The sequence below is a fragment of the Accipiter gentilis genome, chromosome 3, assembly GCF_929443795.1.
Source record: "Accipiter gentilis chromosome 3, bAccGen1.1, whole genome shotgun sequence".
Lineage (NCBI taxonomy): Eukaryota > Metazoa > Chordata > Aves > Accipitriformes > Accipitridae > Astur > Astur gentilis.
The window spans coordinates 39,751,498-39,770,240 of record NC_064882.1 but is presented as its reverse complement, the minus strand read 5'-3'; the positions used below and the strand labels follow the sequence as shown (position 1 = coordinate 39,770,240).

General features: G+C 37.1%; 1 protein-coding gene across 5 annotated transcripts in view; it reads left to right on the top strand.

Moving 5' to 3' along the window:
- NSD2 (nuclear receptor binding SET domain protein 2) overlaps positions 1-18,743 on the top strand; it is a 105,025-nt gene that overhangs the window by 47,424 nt on the left and 38,858 nt on the right. For all 5 annotated transcript variants that reach the window (XM_049797436.1, XM_049797442.1, XM_049797421.1 and 2 more), the window contains 3 exons: positions 8,742-8,907; positions 14,398-14,564; positions 14,934-15,425. In XM_049797436.1, the coding sequence (XP_049653393.1) occupies positions 8,742-8,907; positions 14,398-14,564; positions 14,934-15,425 (825 nt within the window). The remainder of the gene's footprint in view (positions 1-8,741; positions 8,908-14,397; positions 14,565-14,933; positions 15,426-18,743) is intronic.

The window sequence follows — 18,743 nt, the reverse complement described above, 5'->3', positions numbered from 1 at the left end:
GAGGATGCTTGTGAAGAAGTAAAATAACTTGGTATCTTAGTTCTTGTGGAATTGGTACCACTTTGATCATGTGCTTCATGATGTTTTACTGCGACAACTGCCCTATTCATTTGGGGTTGGGGTAATTCTGGTAGGGGTTTCCCAGGTTTTCTGTACATCCTTATTGCTGAAAATAAGGAATGTTTCAGGAATATGCTTCAGCATTGCCAAATCAAGGTAATGTCTCTCTGTTTAGGTTTTGGGGGTCGTGTTGTGTGTGTCCCCCACTTGTCCCTAGGCTGATTAATCACTAATACTGTTTCTTTCATTTCATCTCTAGAAGAGGAGGACCTACCAGGTATGTGTAACAACACAACCTGGATGGAAACCTTTTGTGCCTGCTTTTAGGTATGGAGATTAATTTTAAAGGTCTAATCTCAAAGGCAAAGTAGTACTTGGACTATGTCGAATTATTAGTTAACTAACAGAGCCCCTTTATGCCAAATCAGCATTTGTTCTATTTAAGCCTAGACAGCTTCTTTCAGTAGCATTTTTGTTGCAAAAAAGCATAGTGATAAGTATCTGCCTTCACCAGAAGACAATGTTCTGTAAATCTAGTTGCCTGTTGGTAGTATTATCTGGGCTTGTTTTTTTCTGTTTTCTATCAAGAATATTAGGATTCAGAACATCTACCCATGCTATCTTGGATGTTTGTGAGCTACCAAGAAGAGGATATTTGTTAAGAAAATGTTTCAGGAAAACCCTTTTCCTACTGAACTTTATAAGGGTGTAGGAGAGTGCTGCAAGTAAGGCCCTGATAAAGATTCTGATCTTGAAAGTATGTGAGACCATTGTACATGCAGATAAAATACATATGGATATGGCATTCTGAAAATCTGTAGGTATGCTGAGATGATTTAGCTTTCATTCTGTTATCCTATGTGAAATTCATATGGAAATTATTCAGAAATAACTGTTTCCTGTGCCAAATGGCTCTACAGTTCTGCTTTTCCAGACTTCTGTAGCATCTCATATCCACACTGTCTTCTATACCAGGATACTACATCAAAAGTTTAGACTTTTGAGAGTGGGTAAAGGTTAGAGAAGTTGGATGTAGGCAGAAATCTTTTTCTAATACTCAGTATAAAAGGTTTCATTCATTCTGATCAAACCTTATCTAATTTAAATACCTATTTCTGAAACATGGAACCTTTCAATAATAAGCCAGTAACTTACAATTTAAGAGGTCATCTAAATGTAAATGCAGAAATTCAGTAAAGCAGCTGAAAGAAACTGCTCTACATATTTTTAAGAAAGATCGAGGGTTGGGAAGTGTTCCAGAACTCGCATCTTACTGGATTTATCTGTGAATGATTGAATCTGTTTCTCTTCAACTCTTTACACTGAAAAAAGGGTTGTATCCTAGTTACTAAAATACCATGTTAAGCTTATTTCTAAAATACTTGCTCATATAGTGTTTGTGTAAAGGAAGATTGCGGATTTGGATAGACAGATTTGTTTTTAAATGTAAAAGCATCTTCAAAAAATTTCTCATCAGCTGGAGACTTGCTAATGAGGGAACCAAAGCCAGAAAAAAGAATTGAAATGTAACCAGGAGTTTAGTGGTTGATTTGAAATACAAATTTGAGCTTTTATCATGTTTTAAAATCCATGATCTACATTATGAATCCCTGTCTAAACTTAAATTGATTTTTATTATCTTCAGCTTGCTTTCCCTCTTGGAGGGGTGGGTCCTGCGTGGTGATATTCAACATGCTGTCCACGAGCTGCTTTAGATGAGTCTGTGGAAAGAAATGGAGGAAACAAACCTATTGTAACAAAATTTATATTTGCTTTCAAAGAGCCTCAGCCAGCACAGAAAAGAAAAGTTTTCAGGGGATCTGTGAGTAGTGATTTTCTTCAGCCTTTTTTGTCCTCTTGTTTTATAGCATTAGCATCTAAGCACCGTGAAGAAAAATAAATAAATCCTGGTTGTGACAGGAAGATTCAAACTTAGTGTCTTCTGCAAATGTAATTCTTCACACTGCCAGATTTGACCCCTTTTTAGTAATAGAAGAAAAGAAGTTAGTGGTTAGTAATAGAAGAAGAGAAAAGGTAACTTGACGAAATACATTTAATGTAATTGTTCTCGAAGTTGAATTTGGAAGGTTTTAGTTAAATCTCTGGCTTGGTATAAAACAATTAGAAATCTGAAAAACTAACAAACCAACCCTCAGTATAGTTTTTTCTTTTTGTTTTGTTTTGATCTGGACTTTTCATGTCCACTTTCCCCTCAGTCTTTACGGTACTGCACCGTATAATGTATGTTTTACAAGGGTGTTGCGGATTTAATTGTGCAGAGGTTGATGCAATGGCTTTTTGAGGGCTGTAGTCTTTGGATGCTCTACTGAAGTGTCCCCTTCTGTTTTACTGAAGATAGAACACTTTGCCAACTCATTGCTTTTTTCTTCATGTTTCCTCATCCTTCTCTATTTTGTAGTAATAATCCAGCATTTTCTCTTACTCTTCTTGCAAGGGTCTGGTTTACTCTTTAGTCTTCTGCTTTAAAAATTCTCTGTAGGCAGTGGTTTGCCGAATATGTAATTACACAGCATTCTTCCATTAGACAATAAACAGAATATAACAGTACAGAGTGGAAGAACTTATCTTTCATCATGATACATTCAGTTACTTGTGGCTTACTATCTAAGTGTACTCCCCCACATCCCAGCAGGTGGGAGCTATTTGGATAAGCATAGGGCCTCTAAGGACTTGTTCTTCTGGGATAAACAGATTTACTATAACATATGAATTATAAACTTAAAATAATAAAAAGAACACAGCACTAAGGCAGTTACGTTTGTGAGGATACTGTATTTTTACAGACAGAATCATTTAGAATGAGTGCTAGCCATTTCTTCACAGTCTTAAGTTGTCACCCTTTTCATTTGAAGCAATAGTGTATATTGAGGGTTTTGCATAGATTTTAATTGGCTGTAGTTGTAATTTTCGGTTTTGAAGTGATTTGACTTAATGAGATTTTTGTCCTCAATCACAAGTGGGAAGAAGCCATTTCTCTGTCCTGAGTGATAGGGCATCACTCATTGGGAAAATAGCTGCATCCCTCCATTTCTTTGCCTGAAGACTGAATGGTGATTTGCCTTTTATCGAGTGAAATTCCTGAATTTTTCAGGAAGTAAGAGCTTTCCTAAGAACATAATTGTGATGGTGTATTTTCAAGGAAGAAACGTTTGGAACCATTGTCTGATTGTGTGGTTTGTTTGTTTGCTTGTTTATAGTGTCCTTAATCATTGATGAATTCAAGTGACAGAACAACATTACAAAAATAATCTTTTTTGTTCTGTTGCTCCTTTTTTCTCCAGACAAATCTACCACCTCTCCTGAACCTCTGAAAGGAATAAAGTTTGTTCTGCAGCCACTTCCGTAGTTCTCTATCTTTCCTGATGGACGAGAGGAGATGAAACATTTTTGCTTTTATTTTTATTACACAAGTCCATGATAGAAAATAGCAGTATTAGTGGATGAAACACAGCCCCAGTAGATAGCAGGACCAGAAAAATATACGGTTTTGTTCAACAAGCAATGTTATCTTTTCCATAGTAAAGAAACGCATTTGTCTGAAGTTTGTGTGTTCTGACTCTGATTCAAAGTACATTTTAATTGCATATATTATGTTTGGGGCCTTGATTATTCTGTTTTAATTCCTTTGTAATGCTAGTAGGTTGTGTTTTTTATTCTGGAGTGCAAGCAGACCTTTAGCAGTCTGTCTTTGTAGCATGGCCTTCTGTTATAGTGCAGTCCAGTGGAAGTTCTTTCATCCAGGATGGAACTGAATTGAAAATGAGAACAGAAAGGGAGATATCAGGTATCTGCAAGTTGTTCAGTATGTACTTCCCCATTATGTTACACAGAGGAGAGCATTTACTGTCTTAGCTTGTCTTAGTTGTTCTCTTTTGGTTTTTTTGTCCAATACTAAATTCTGGTGGTATATTCTTCACCAATTCTCAACATTGTTCTTTGTCTAATCCCTTTTTGGCAATTTACAGTTAGACGAAGGGTTTTTTAATGACTTCTAAAGCTTTCCAAATTTGTATAGTGAAATAGTAGCTTTATGACGCTTAAGGTAATTTGCAATAATTTTGAGGGGCTATAATTCCTTGCACACGTATGCACACGTGCATATATACACAAAATAGATAATGATAATATTAGTATCTCTACCAGAGATCGCTTTAAAGTGATAGTTATCTCAGTCTGACACTACCTAGTAACTCTTCCAGGTGTTTTCTAAAAAATACCTTTGTCCCTTGTTTACTAAACACTCATCATGGTGTTTTCATAACAGAGTCTACAAACAAACCTAAAGCTCTCAGTGCAGTAAAGATGCTGCCCTCAAATGCATTTTTCTTTGGTCATTTTAAGATAGTTTTAAGCTTTGAAATTACCCGTCACTCATGGTGTGTTCTTGTCTTGTGATATTCATTAGTCAGACCAGAACTAAATGGAAACTGATTGGATTCTTTTGATCAGGTGTAGGCAAAGTTAATTAAATACCGATGTTTTCTATGGCCCAACCACTTCTTTGGGCTGGTAGAATGCTGACAGCAGTGTCATAAATTCTTGTCAATCTGCCTGTCACTCATTGCCTATGAAAGTGTTGAGAGAAATGACAAATCTGTGAAATGTTAAGGGAAGAGGAAAGGCATGTTAAATATTATTTTCTTCTTTTGGTCCTTTTCAGCCTATTGCAGCTGCTGGCCCAGATGAGTTTTTAAGGATGCTGGTAAGCTTCAAGGCAAATTTCTCACAGAAAAAATCAGTTGCAATAAGGGAATAACTCCATTCCACACTCTGTGCCCCCCTGGACAAAATAAACTTAAAATTCATCTAGCTGCCTTTCAGAGCAAGTCTTTCATTAGGATACTAATGCAGAAAGTCGGGAATTTCGATGTTTGCCATGCTGAGTAGTGCAGAGCCTGTCAAATGGCCTGCTTATTCAGGGTCAGGACTGGTCTGTGTGGGAGTCATCACCTCCTCACGCAGGCTTTGATTCCATTTACGTAACTTCTCTGTAGTCTAGTGTTTGAAGGGGAAAAAAACCAAACACCTGGAATTCCTTCCCAAAGTAGAAAAGAAATACGATCACAAGCTGTTTCCTTCTTCTCTTTAGCATAACTGGTTTAAAGTTTGGGGCTAAGGTGATTGAGGTGGTAGTTATCTCAGAGGCTGCAGAGCTTGCCTGTAATTAAGGAAGGAGAGGGAGGGGAAATTATGCTACTAAATGTGTATGTGTTTACTTCTGTCAAAACTGCAGTAAAAAGTAGTGGGATGGGGCATACACAGAGCAGTCCAGACTTATTTAGTAATGACGGCAAGCACAGACTGTTCTATGTTCCCCTGCAGCACAGAAAGCCTGACAGGCTTTACTTTGTTGACATTTATGGGTAGGAGATCTAATTAGAAATGAGAACAATTTCAAGAAATAAAAAGTCATCAAAAGACACGGTCAAAAAATGAGGGGAAGATATTTTAAAATAGTTTGATTTTGTGTGATCTTCCCTTGCTTTATAGTTGTGCCCTAAACCAGTAGTCTCCCATCTTAATTTGCTTTCTTAAGTATCATCACAGAAAGAATTGATCAGCTATTGCAGGAGGAGGTATTCCCTGTCTTCTGGTGCATTCACCCAGACCACCAGAAGTGTGCTTCCAGTCCTGCCTCTCCATCTTCCATGGGTGCACTGTCAGATGCCCTGTTGCCTGCCTACATATTGTTAGGAATCAAAATTTGCCTAAACAACAATTCCTGTTTTCTTCTGGAGGAAAAAAACCTGCAAGTCAAATTACTTTCTTCTATACTACTTAGTAACTTGAATGGTGATTTCCTATTCTTAAAAATTGCAGTGTACAAGTGTCTCATAAAGTGTCTCCAGCTCTCATTGCATGAGAACATGGATGCCATCAGGGGACTGGGTGGCAAATTTGTTTAGAAATGGTCATCCCATCCCACCAATAATTAAAAAACCCAACCTGGATACTTAAGTAAAATCTATGCATATGACTGCCTTGCAGTATTTACCATTTTCTGATGCTTAAATATTTAAATTGTTTAAAAACATTTAATGCTATGCTGGCAGTTTGCAAAAATGTTTTTGAGAGGAAGTATTGAAGAGACTGTTGATGGCCTACAGCTGTTTGTCTCAGAAGTACATGCCAGGAATTTCACCTCACTGTTTACTGTTGAGATACCTATTAAATAGATCGAGTAATTCCTAGAATGAGAAAATAAAACTAAACCAGTATGATGTGGGAAAGTAAGATGGAAGTGAGCGAGTTCATGGTGATATTTTCTATAGGTTTTTAAATAACCTCATATGACAGCTCTTAAAAAAACTATGTATATAGAATTCAGTGCTGTATTTTGCCATTCTTTTAAAGTATGCACACTTTATCCATAGAAGAAAACATAAATACAACAAGCGTTGTATAGATAAACCTTGCAGGTTTTATCAGAGCGTGTCGTTTTCAAGTTTTTTATCATGATCCAGTATAGTAAAAGAATTCTGGGCATTTTTAAAATTTGCAAAGTGCTTGTAGATATATTGAAATGTGATATTCACCCCTGTACTGCCACCCCTTTTAGATTATGCTGGAATAAAACACTGCTAGAGCCTTTTCATTATTCCAGCCAGCTCCTTCTCAGACTGTAGTTGTAAATCTTTGTAGCTTAGGTGCACTTTCTGAAAAATACAGGGACTTATAAATTAAAAATGAGATTCAGAATGCTGAGTAACTTTCATATTTCTGAAAAGTTAACTCGCTGAAAAATATTTTCAGCCTACCTATTTAGTTTAAAGGCTGAAGTCAGTTTGTGTGTGTTAGGATTAATGTTTTTCCGGATCTGTTCTCGGCATATGTATTTCTTAATTTTTAGCTTTTAAGCATAACTTTTCATGTCATGTTTAACTGCTAGAAGAAGCATTTGATTTTTCACATCTACTTGGAATCTTTTAGGTCAATTAAAAGTGCTGGACTTGAGGCAAGCTCAGCGGGACAGGTTTTCTTCTGACAGTCTTATAGAATCCTTGGAGAGCCAAAAACCTTGAGATATGGGAACATGGCTCTAGCTGGAGGCTCATAAACCAAGTCTGAATTCATCAGAAAAGCTGAATCACTGGATGAGTAACTGTCCCTAACAATCAGATGATACAGCATCATGTGTGTTTACCAGACATCGCTTTAAAAGCTTTGAGGAAAGGAGTTTCTGAGTACATTAAGCTTTATTTTTTTTGATTGGATGTACCTGTATGTTTGATTTGCAAAAAAATCTCTATGCTGTTGCAGCACGTCAAAGATTTTTGTTGTTTGTGTTTGGAAAATAACATGTTATTAGTTATGGTAGTATTCTCTGGATTTAAAAATCTGTACAAGGTAACCTTATCTATTCTGATTCAACAGAATGCTCCAAATACTTGTTTTTGCATTCTGGAGTTACAATTTCTAAACAGTGTTCTTTCTTTCCTCTTGCCACTTTCCATTAATTAAAACAGAATTTTGCTCCAGCTCTAACATTAAATTCAGTGAAAGCCTGAAGCTCCAGTCTGCCTTCTGTATGTTGAGCTGATGAACACAAGATGAACAATATAACGTTGCATATAAATTTAGTACTAGCAAAACAAAAAAGCAAATTAAAAAAAAAAATTTTTTGTCCACAGGTATCTGTAATGATACACATTCTGTGCTTTCTTACATCCAGAGTAGGTCCTTACCTAGATTAAGGCGTTCATTATTTATATCAAATAGAACAGATTAAGCCAAAAAGACAAAATGTAACTAACTTTGTGAAATGGGTTTAGTTGGTGAATAAATGTCTGTGTTGCTGAATTTTGTTACGATGCAGTAAAAACGTGTGTCTATCACAGGGGAGCACAAAACTCCCTTTTAGTTAAATCTGTCCTTTGAACTGGAAATAGTTCTGTAATTGTTTTTCAATAGCTAAAATAGCTTTAGAGCACCAGCTGGGCTCTCACAAACTTTTACTGCTAGAACTGGAACAGAAAAAAAATCTTGCAGAAGGGTGTGGGGAAGGGATCATGTCACAAACTCTCAGTATGTAAAAAGACAGCTGAAAGATGCAGAGTTTGGGTTTTTTAACTGGTTATTTATGCAGTTTCTATTTGGACATAAAGACAGTATTTCAGTCTATTCTAGTTCAGTATTTTTTTTTATTTTATATTTTTAAATCTATGAACACATTTGTGTGTGTAGTGCTTAACTTGATTAATAATAATCAATACAGAGGGAGGTTAGCTCTTCCACATCTACACCCACTGCTCAGTTAATGTGTTTGAAATGAAAGTAAGCCTTCCTGATGGTCTCCCAGCAGTTATTTGAAAAGATAAAGGCAAACCACAGCTTACTTGCCAATATTTCGAACTAAAAACAAAAACATAAACGGAACTTGGAATTTTTTTTTCTGTGAGAGAACAAAAATTATGACTTGAAGTTTTTATTATGCATGAACTATAATTACTGTTTTTTAGCAAACATGATAGCTCTTTATTCTGAACTATTTATTTCCCTCCTTCCATTACCACTCTGTGTTTTTACATATAATGAGAATGTTAATACGAACTGTAGTTTTGTTGTTTATTTTTGTGTGCTATTTAGTAATCCTAGTGCTTATCTGAAGAAATATGGTGATAGTTTGGTGGTTTTTTCTTCTTTTTTTTTTATCTTTTAAGGCTCCTGCTAAGAGAGATCCAACTCAAAGTACCATCAAAGAAGACAAAGTCCATCTGTTGAAGTATAATATAGGAGATCTAGTGTGGTCAAAAGTATCTGGTTTTCCATGGTGGCCATGTATGGTTTCTGCTGATCCTGTTCTCCATTCCTACACTAAACTAAAAGGTATGTCAGTGATACTACAAACATCCAGGTTTTTTAAGGTATACATAACCGTTATTTTGGGAAAATTCTGTTCTTCGTTTTATCTATTCAGTTGTATCAGTAACTGAATCAGCTCCTTGTTGTCAAGAGGAATGTTAAAATCATGTAAACACTATTCTTTGGCGTATAGCAGACAGAGCTTTTTTTCTCTCTGAACATTCTCCAAAAGATATCAAAATTGTGGTCTATGAAACTGTGGAGTCTTATTAAAAAGATTATCTGATGGCACTTTCCATTGTCTTTATGGAGATGCTTGGAGAAGTGATATGGGCTAAAAACTTCATTGAAAGCTAATAGGAATTAAATACTGATGATTATGCTTTACAAAAGCAATCTGTAATTCAGGCAGCTAAATCTTCTGTGATTCATAGAATCAATACTGTTATCTACAGAAAACATTAGTTGATTCTAGATGCAAGGACTAGGAATCTGTACAATTTCTGAATCTCATGTGCAGCTTTGTTCTCTGTTCTGATAACTGAAACTTTTGAGAACCTATACTGGTTGTAGAATGATAAAGTATGTAGGTTGGAAAGGACCTCTACAAGTCATATGGTCTCCAAGTTAGAGCAGGTTGCTCAGAGTCTTGTCCAGTCACATATTTAGTGTCTTCAAGGATGGAGGCTTTACAGCCTTTCAGGGCAACTTGTTCCAGTGACTGGCAGCCATTATGGCAATAAGACCCTTCCCTTCATCCAGTTGAAATTTCCTTTGTTTCAACCTATGTCCATTGCCTTTTGTATTAGCACTGTATGAATCAGATCGATTAGGTACAATTTGCCCTTGGTGAGTCTGTGCTGTCTATTCCCAGACACCTTCTTGTCTTTCATGTGCTTGGATATACCTTTCAGGAGAATTTGCCCCATAATTTTGTAGGCATTGAGAGTAATGTAGTCAGTAGTCAGCCTAGCTTGTAGTTCCCCAGGTTGTTCTTGTTTTTCTTGAAGATAGGTGTGATGTTTGCCTTTTTCCAGTCACTGGGTATCTCCCCTGATGGTTGTGACCTTTCAAAAACTATAAAGATCACTCTTGCTATCACATTGGCCAACACCTTCAGCTCCTTCTGAGGCATCCCTTCTGATCCCATAATCTCATAGATGTCCAATTTGATTAAGTGCTCCCTGACTTTTTCTTAATACACTGTGTGTAGTGTCTCAGTCTTGCAGCCGTTACTGCTAGGCTAAGGGACCTGAAGCCTTGGGGGCAGATGTTACAGTTTAAAAAACAAACAAACAAAACCCTGAGACAGAGAAGGCATAGAGTACCCCAGCCTGTGTCCTTTGTCACTCAATCTCCTGTTCCAGTGAGCATTCCTTAGCCTTCCTTTTGCTATTGGCAGAAAATGTTCTTGCTGCACATTGCATCACTCACTAGTTTTAACTCAATCTGAGCACTATAAACTATTTTTTACTATGTTTATGCCAAACTGTACTGAAAGTTTAAAAAAACATGAAAACGGACTCCAGAAAACTTGCAGATTAAGGAGAAAAGGAAGAAGTTAATAGGAATATCAAACCCAAAGTAAGAGCACATAACTTAATGTTTTGATATTTATGCTTCTAAATACTTTCATATATTTTATTAGATCAGGCAAAAGTATTGGCTTCTGTTGTTATGAACAGAGCAGGGCATTTAGTTGTCACTAGAGATTTCAGTAACTTTGAACTACGTATTTCCAAGCCTGGGAAAGCAGTGGTTTTGTTGGTTTGGTTTTGTGTATTTTTCAGGGATTGCAGTGAGAACTTGGAATATACATCTAAAATCTGCATTGGAATTACAGATTTCCAATGTGGAGGAACTGTAAACATGTAGGATTGGAAATCAGAGTAATCTTGATGCTTTGGAGGTGTGGTCTGAAAAAAAAAATGCAGTTGAGTAGGAGAGTAAGTGTTAGATTTTTACCATGGTAGGTGATCAAGCTGGGAAATGAGTGGAAAGCTGCATTTTCACGGAAAGGAACCTGAGAGCTGTAATAACTCATTGTAGTTTTCTCTGCAGAAGGACCAAAGTCACACTGACATAAGTTAATGGTGCTACTTATAAAAAACATGAAGGAGATTCTTTGCTTTTCCAATGGTAGCATGGCCTCAGCGGGAGCACTTTGTTCATTTCATCCTGTTAGGGCCATCTCATTTCAAGAAACATGGACCAAAGAGAGAGGGTTCTGGGGACAGCATGAACAGAAATCTGCGAGTCTACCTGCATGGGCAGACTGAAGGAACTGGGGCTGTTTAATCTGACAAGGAGGAGCTAAAGGAGAACCCAGTAACTGGCCTTTAATAACTTCAGTTATTTACATGCAAAGAAGAAAAGGCATAAACTCTTCTTGTTCTGGGACGAAGACAACTTAGTGGCAATGAATATTTAGACTACACATTAAGAAGAACTTGGGAGGGATAAAGATAGTGAAGCACTGGGATGGATTGCCTTGGAGAAATGGTGTGATCTCATTCATAGGAGGTTTTTAAGAACAAATTGAATGAGGATCTGTAGGATTACAGCTAGACTCAGTGTTGGTAGTAAAGAAAATGGCTTCTTGAGAACCCTTTCAAGCATTCATACAATTGCTAGAATGATTATTATAGACTCCTCAGACAAATTGTTCTTGTAGCAGTCTTTCAGAGTTTTGATCAGGTAGTCCCTGTGATTTTAATCTTTGTATTATTCAGTCTATTATGAGATAGAGCTGGATTTTGAGAGAAATAAAGCTGTTTATGTGTTCATAACTGAATTACTGTGCTCCTCGAAAGGAGCAAGGTTTATGCTTCGTTATCAAGAATCTCTATGCTAGCTCTTTATAAGAAACTATAGAAATGGGTCTAGCAAAAACCAGTGTCATGTCTGAATGCAATCTGTGGACCTCTAACAGAAAGAAGGGCCAAAGTGCTTATAGATGTTAACTTCCATCTCTTTGAAGTTATGTGGATGATGGTCTTTTCTGATGTTTGCTCTGGAGTTGGCTTTGGGGTTGCCTTTTCCTTCAGGAGGTTTGACTAAGTCTGGACAGCCATCATAACTGATAAATGCACACTGATGTGCATATTCCCATCTGTACGTATTTTCAGTCTTGTATTATCTTCTACCTACGGTTTACTATTGAGGCACTGTCAAAAGTCTCCTGTTCCAAACAGAAGAGTTCTTTTATCTGGGAGTTGTAGAAATAGTCAGCTAGGTCTCTGTATTTCTCATTTCTAGGATTAGGATCAACAGTGTTTATAAACAATCTGAATTTCTGGATGCTAATAGCTGATTTCATCATTCCAGCTGGTTAGGCTTCAGAAAAGCTTGTAACTTCAACTTGCAGGATGCATACATGTGTGTAAGCAGGCGCATCCTGAGTCAGACTAAAGTTCTACCTCATTCAATATCCTGTCTCTAACTGTGGTCAACCACAGATGCTAAGAGACAGAAAAAGGCAAGTAATAGTGGTAGGTGCCCAGAACACTCCCCTAAACCTTCAATAATTAGGGGTTCCAGGATTTTGTGAGCCAAAAATTATGTCTTTGTATATAACAATGCTTAATGAATTCCATTATTTTATCCAGGAGTATTGATATGAATTCAGCCCACAGAAGATATCTGAAGATTCACAAATAAGTTCAATGATTCTAGTGGTAGGCACTATTATTTAGACTCCTTAATTAGGCAGTTACAGCTTTCCTGCATTATATTGTAAAAGGAATAGAGTGTCTGTTTGGAACTGGTCTGCTGGCTGCTCAGAGGCAGATCTTTACAGGTGGTTGTAAATGTAGTCTTTGCCATCCCTCTGTCTGCAGCTAGGACGTCCTGGTCAAAATACAAAAACTATCCTTTATTTCATCATAGACAGATTAAGTCATTGGATCTCAGTAGTCCCTAGTTAAGCAACATTTTCTTGATGAGGACAAAACAGTCTCAGGAGCAATTCTCTGGCACAGTAATTATTTTGTCTGTGCAACAGACAAATTTTATTTGATGGTGTGGCACAGGGAAGGGTCTTGGGACTGTATGCATCACATATCCAATCCAGTAGTCTAATACATGTTCCAGTGTGATGCATACAGTCCCAAGACCCTTCCCTATGCCATTCCTCTAGATTCTCATATCTGATCTCAAATGAGTCACTATTGTTCTTGTAGCTGTCATGTATGTTTTGTATATATGTATGTATGTAATGGTTAATAAATATATATATGTAATGGCTAATAAAACTTAGGCACATACCATTAATTAGGTTGATTTCATATTACCATTCCAGATACCACATCTTGAGACAAAATCAAGCCCCTTTAAAAATAACTATTGGCTGAGTAATTGCAAAAAGAAAGTTCTTTCTAAGTCTAGAAACCCCAGTAATAATAGTGCATGAAGCAATCAACTAGACGTATTTGCTGATTAAGATAGAAGACCTGCAGTGTATGAATAGCATAGCAAAATCTAGACCTAGTTTGGGTACATCTGTAATGGAGAACTGTGACTGTTATTTGTTCTTACTGTGTAGACATCGTTACCTGATTTCCTCCTAGACTACATGTTAGACGTACTAATGTGGTGACACCTTGAAAAACCATAGATACTGTAGGGGGGTTAACTGATCCTTTTCTAGCAGGATTGAATTTACAAACACAGAAGTGTAGGTCATCACAGTTAAAACCTTTTCTATTTTTAAATAAGACCTTGATTTGAACACTTGGACAACAAATCTACAAGTTTTAATGAAGGAGATGCTAGAGGATGTCTTAAGTCTGATTCTCTTGCCTCTACCTTTTAAAGTTTGTTGTTAATTGTGAACTTCTTGGTGAATTTTGAAGGTGGTGTCTTCCCCCTTTACTGTAGCGTAGCTGAGATCTTTAGAAGGGGAAGGATGTATGCCTATATCTTACTACAGTGAGACAGTATTCCTCTTTACAATCTTAAAAGAATGAGTGTTTCTTGTCTACGTTTCAGAATTGTCCTCTCATCTTCCTGCTCTCCCTTCCACCACCCAAATCCTTTTCATTTCTTGCTTTGATTCCTTAAAAGCTTGGTTAAGATGCAATTGTGATTGCAGATGTTAAAACTAGCTGAAGTATGTGTTTCTGTTCAAGAATATTAAAAAATAAAGTTTAGGCAAATCAGAGATGAGGCTGAGTGCACAAGCTATCGAAGCTTTGGAAACTTTTTCAAATGTAGCATTTTCAGAAACATCTAGGCCTACATGTAAGTGAATATACATGGAAAGCACTGATTGTAACCTTAAGTTACTTTAGCAAAGCATATTCTAGTTTGGAATTAAACTATTGGGCTTTTGTGTCAAACTTCACAGATTATAGTGCAGAGACTTACAAGCCAATTAAGTGGTTTTTCAAAAGGTTAACCAATTGTATTGTGCTTTTGTCATGGTAGTTATAGAAGCTTACAAAAGACTTCAAGTCTGAAAGTGCAGAGAACAACCTAAGTTGTATCTTAAATACATTTGTTTTTAATTTTCAGGACAGAAAAAGAGTTTTCGTCAATATCATGTTCAGTTTTTTGGAGATGCCCCAGAGCGAGCCTGGATATTTGAGAAGAGCCTTGTGCCCTTCAAAGAAAAAGACCAGTTTGAACAATTATGCCAGGAAAGTGCAAAACAAGCCCTCACTAAAGCAGAGAAAATAAAGGTAAGAGGCTACCAAGTCAGACAAGATGTGCAGCTTTTTGTTTTACTGTTACAGGTATGTACAGACATGAATAGATATTCTAGAAAGCTTTAAAGACAGCTTGTTTTACAGATGCTTGTAGTCTTATATTTCACTTAGAGATGCCAAGAATGGGATGATTTACCACTGTTTGTTACTTATTAAAAATCAGTACTCTTCTGTTTTGTCATTGATTCATCCACGGTATCAGTATGATCAAATACAATTCCATTTGAAAGTCTGAACTATAATTATGCATTACACTTAGTCTCTTGGAATTGTTTCGTGTTAATGTTGGCATTTTGAAATCAAAAGTGGGCAAATTTCTTACACTGTCATCTTATCTTGCAGATGTTAAAGCCTGTTTCAGGGAAGCTGCGGCCACAGTGGGAGATGGGTGTTAAGCAAGCAAGTGAAGCAGTAGGCATGACAGTGGAAGAACGGAAGGCCAAGTACACCTTCATCTATGTTAGGGACAGACCTCATCTTAATCCTCGAGTGGCAAAGGAAGTTGGCATTGCTGTGGAACCGTTAGAGGAGATAGATGAGTCATCCTACTCAAACGAAGAAACCACTCAAAATCTGAAATCAATGAAGGAGTCTGGCATTCCTAACAAGAGGAGGAGAAGGACATCAAAATTGTCTGCCGCTGATGATACACAAGAAAGCAGTCAGTCGGGGACTAAGAATACTACTCCTCAAAAGTCATCTGAACAGGCAGAATCCAAAAGAGGGATAGGCTCCCCTCTCAATAGAAAGAAAACTCCAGCATCTACTCCACGAAGCAGAAAGGGCGATGCAGTATCTCAGTTTTTGGTCTTTTGTCAGAAGCACAGAGATGAGGTTAGTCTCTTTTAGCTGTTACAGTTGATTGCCCCTTCTCATTTCTATACTTAAAGAAACTTCTTTAGTTGACAAAAACTAGTTGTTACTGTAGAATCCATAATCTTCTGGGCTTGACAAAGTATGCCTGCATCAAATCTTTGTCCAGACAGGAACAGAGAAAAAGGGAATGTAGATGAGCAGTATAAACAAGATAGCAATAATGTCATTGTACTTTAAGCATAAGTTGTGTTAATGTCTTCCTACATAATCTAATAGTCCTTTGTAATAGCCATAACTTTTTTTGATGTATGTAAAATATAGTAGACATGTACACGTATGCTCAGGAAAATATGACAAAGGGTATGCTGTTTATGGCAATCTACTTGTAGTTAGCTTGTACATTCTTTCTGAAGATGTGACTCAGTTCCTTAGGTGTGTTCCTTTATCTTTGAACTCCTCAAAAACTCCATTTACCTACCTAGAATCTTTTTGCTGAGCTTCAAAAGAGCCTAGTTACCAACCAAGCTTGTGAAAATCACTGTCAGTGTGCAATCTGCTGGGACAGAAACTAGGTACTCTTGAGAGGATTACACTTCAAGACAAGGTAGAATAAATAAATAACTTAATATCAACATTTCTTAGGAAGACTGCTAGAAGTATAAAAGCAGTACTGCTGTTATAGCTCATTACTTTAAAATCGTGACCATCACTTTTCCTCCTTACAACCCTCTGCTCCATTTGCAGTGCTATTCCATGCACTGAAAGAATCATAGAATCATTTAGGTTGGAAAAGACCTTTAAGATCATCGAGTCCAACCATCAACCCAACACCACCGTGCCCACTAAACTTATGTCCTGAAGTGCTATGTCTACATGTTTTTTGAACACCTCCAGGGATGGTGACTCCACCACTTCCCTGGGCAGCCTGTTCCAATGCCTGACAACCCTTTCAGTAGAGAAATTTTTTTCTAATACCCAGTCTGAACCTCCCCTGGCGCAACTTGAGGCCATCTCTTCTCATCCCATAGAAGCATGAGTCTTCATGTTTTCTTGTAGTTGTACTATTCTATAACACCCATAAAAGGATCAGAAAGCTAGTGGTGACTTTGTCACACTGTTGAGCCACTGAATGGTTGGCTTTGTTATAGGATATTTGTGTTAGAAAACATTAATAGATATGAACTTCATAAAGAAAAATTGAAAAACAGATTCTGTTGTATGGAAGTTAATTAGTTGTGGTTCAACTTGGGACCTTTTTAGATCATTGCAACTTAAACTAATATCAAGAAGGAAAAGGAACACAGCATTACATGTACCTTTGGTTAAATTGAGAAAAGCATTGGCAGTTCAGTTTGCTGCCTCCAGAAAGGAAAGGGTTTCGTAGCCAGACTATTAAATATAGATTTTGACATATTCATTATGAAAAGCTGTATGGATAAATCATGTGTCTCATTTTAGAGAGACCTGAGCTGTATTTCTAGGTCTTCTGTAAGTAACCTTGTGTCTTGTATAGTGGCAAGGGGGAATTTCCTTGGCCTTTAACATAGGTAGCAAGAAGTCTTGTGCAGTATTGAGGGACATGGAATTATTTCTCTGGAAGAAATGAGATTATTATGACTGGTGTTATGGACTCTTAGCCAAACATCTTACCACAGAGGAGACATGCTGAGTCTCTGATGTTAAATTTCTATTTTCTATGCCAGTTATCAAGCTTCCTTTCATACTACAGTTATACTGTAATTCTCAAATTAATAGATGGAAAATATGAAGACTATTACAATATTTGACTCTGAGGAATTGCTTTGTCTTTGGAGTCATTTCGGGAAACTGAAAAACTTGCGTAAACTTGAAAATCACACTGATGATAGCAGCTAATGTTGCACAGAGTTCTAAGTAGAAGGAAGTAAGTTTCAAAATATTGCATATAATTAGAGAGAGGACATCCTACCATTTCTGACTAGGATACCTTTTAATAAGATCATGAAAACCCAAATCCATCTGTCTGTGTGATCCATTCTAATATGTACAGAAGCACTTCTGTGTGTAGAACAGAACTAGGTTACGAAAACTGCAGATAACAGTCCATCTAACTGATCAGGACAGTAGAACCTGTCTTTCCTTTCTCTTGATTTGAAGTTAACTGGCAAAATGGGGAAATACCACTTCAGATATTCATGCTTCTTGCTCAGAACCTAAGTTACCTGAGTTTAGTTACCACTTCCAGCCTGTCATGTCACTTTTAAAATGGCAGTTTTATGCCTTTGGTGGAAGGTGGGAGATCGCATCCAAAGGAGTACTCGGAGTTTCCCCTTCTGTTAGTCTTATCTGGTTCAACTTGCATGGTTTGCTTTTGGTTTGTTGCTGTTGCAGATATTCTGATGCTTTAGAAGGAGTGCTAATGTTGGCTAAAAAACCAGACGTGGTTTTGAGCTACTTGGTTTGGTGGCATCTGAGAGTTTAGTGTATGGCTACTTTAGTATTTGCATGTAGAAACTTAGAAGAAAGGAATACTATGGATCCAGAAGAGGATCTCTGGTCCCCAGACTTGGGAAGGGATAGAAGTGAATGGAAAGGAATGACCAAAGACTTCTCTTCTGGGGCCTCTAATAATCATGGCTTCTCCTAAAAGTATAGCCGTTTCTGCTGTGTCTTGCTTGGAGTCCAGCTTTGTACAGTAGTAGGATTCATATCTTGGTTTGGTTTTATTAATTACTACTTTTTGTCTTACTTTTTCTGGGCATAGGAGCATGAGGAATAGTTAAATTTTTAGAAATGAATCATGCCTGCTGGAAGACTGGGTGAACTGCTGGAAAATGTTTTTAATGATTTAAGAGGCATGCTTCCCTGAGGGAGGCATTGAAAGCTTGGACCACTTTCATGGTTGTAGAGACACTTTAAGTATTTTGTGCTGTTACCAAAGGAGTAAAGATATATTTTGTACTATTGGCATTCTTATGTGCTTCCTCTGTGAAACATAACCATAGTAATCATTAGAAGGGAGCGTCTGACTTGAGGTAAAGGTATCATTCAATGAGAGGCAGATAGCTATATTGCTAATACTAATGCATTGATTTGGGCCTTGAGTGTGTTTTGAGGTAAATTAAGAAATAATTTCACTAGTAGGGTTTACAATTGAAGATTTCTGCATGCATAAGTTGTTGAACATCAAAACAAATAAGAGTGAAGGTAATACACTTTGCTTGGATGAGCTAAGACATGCCTGGTCTAATTACCATGTTTTCCACACCTATAGTGATATTTATTCCCGCATCCAAGAAAAGATCTTCCATGCGTTCTGTAGCATAGTTAGACTTAGAGTTAAGTACCTGGGAGAGG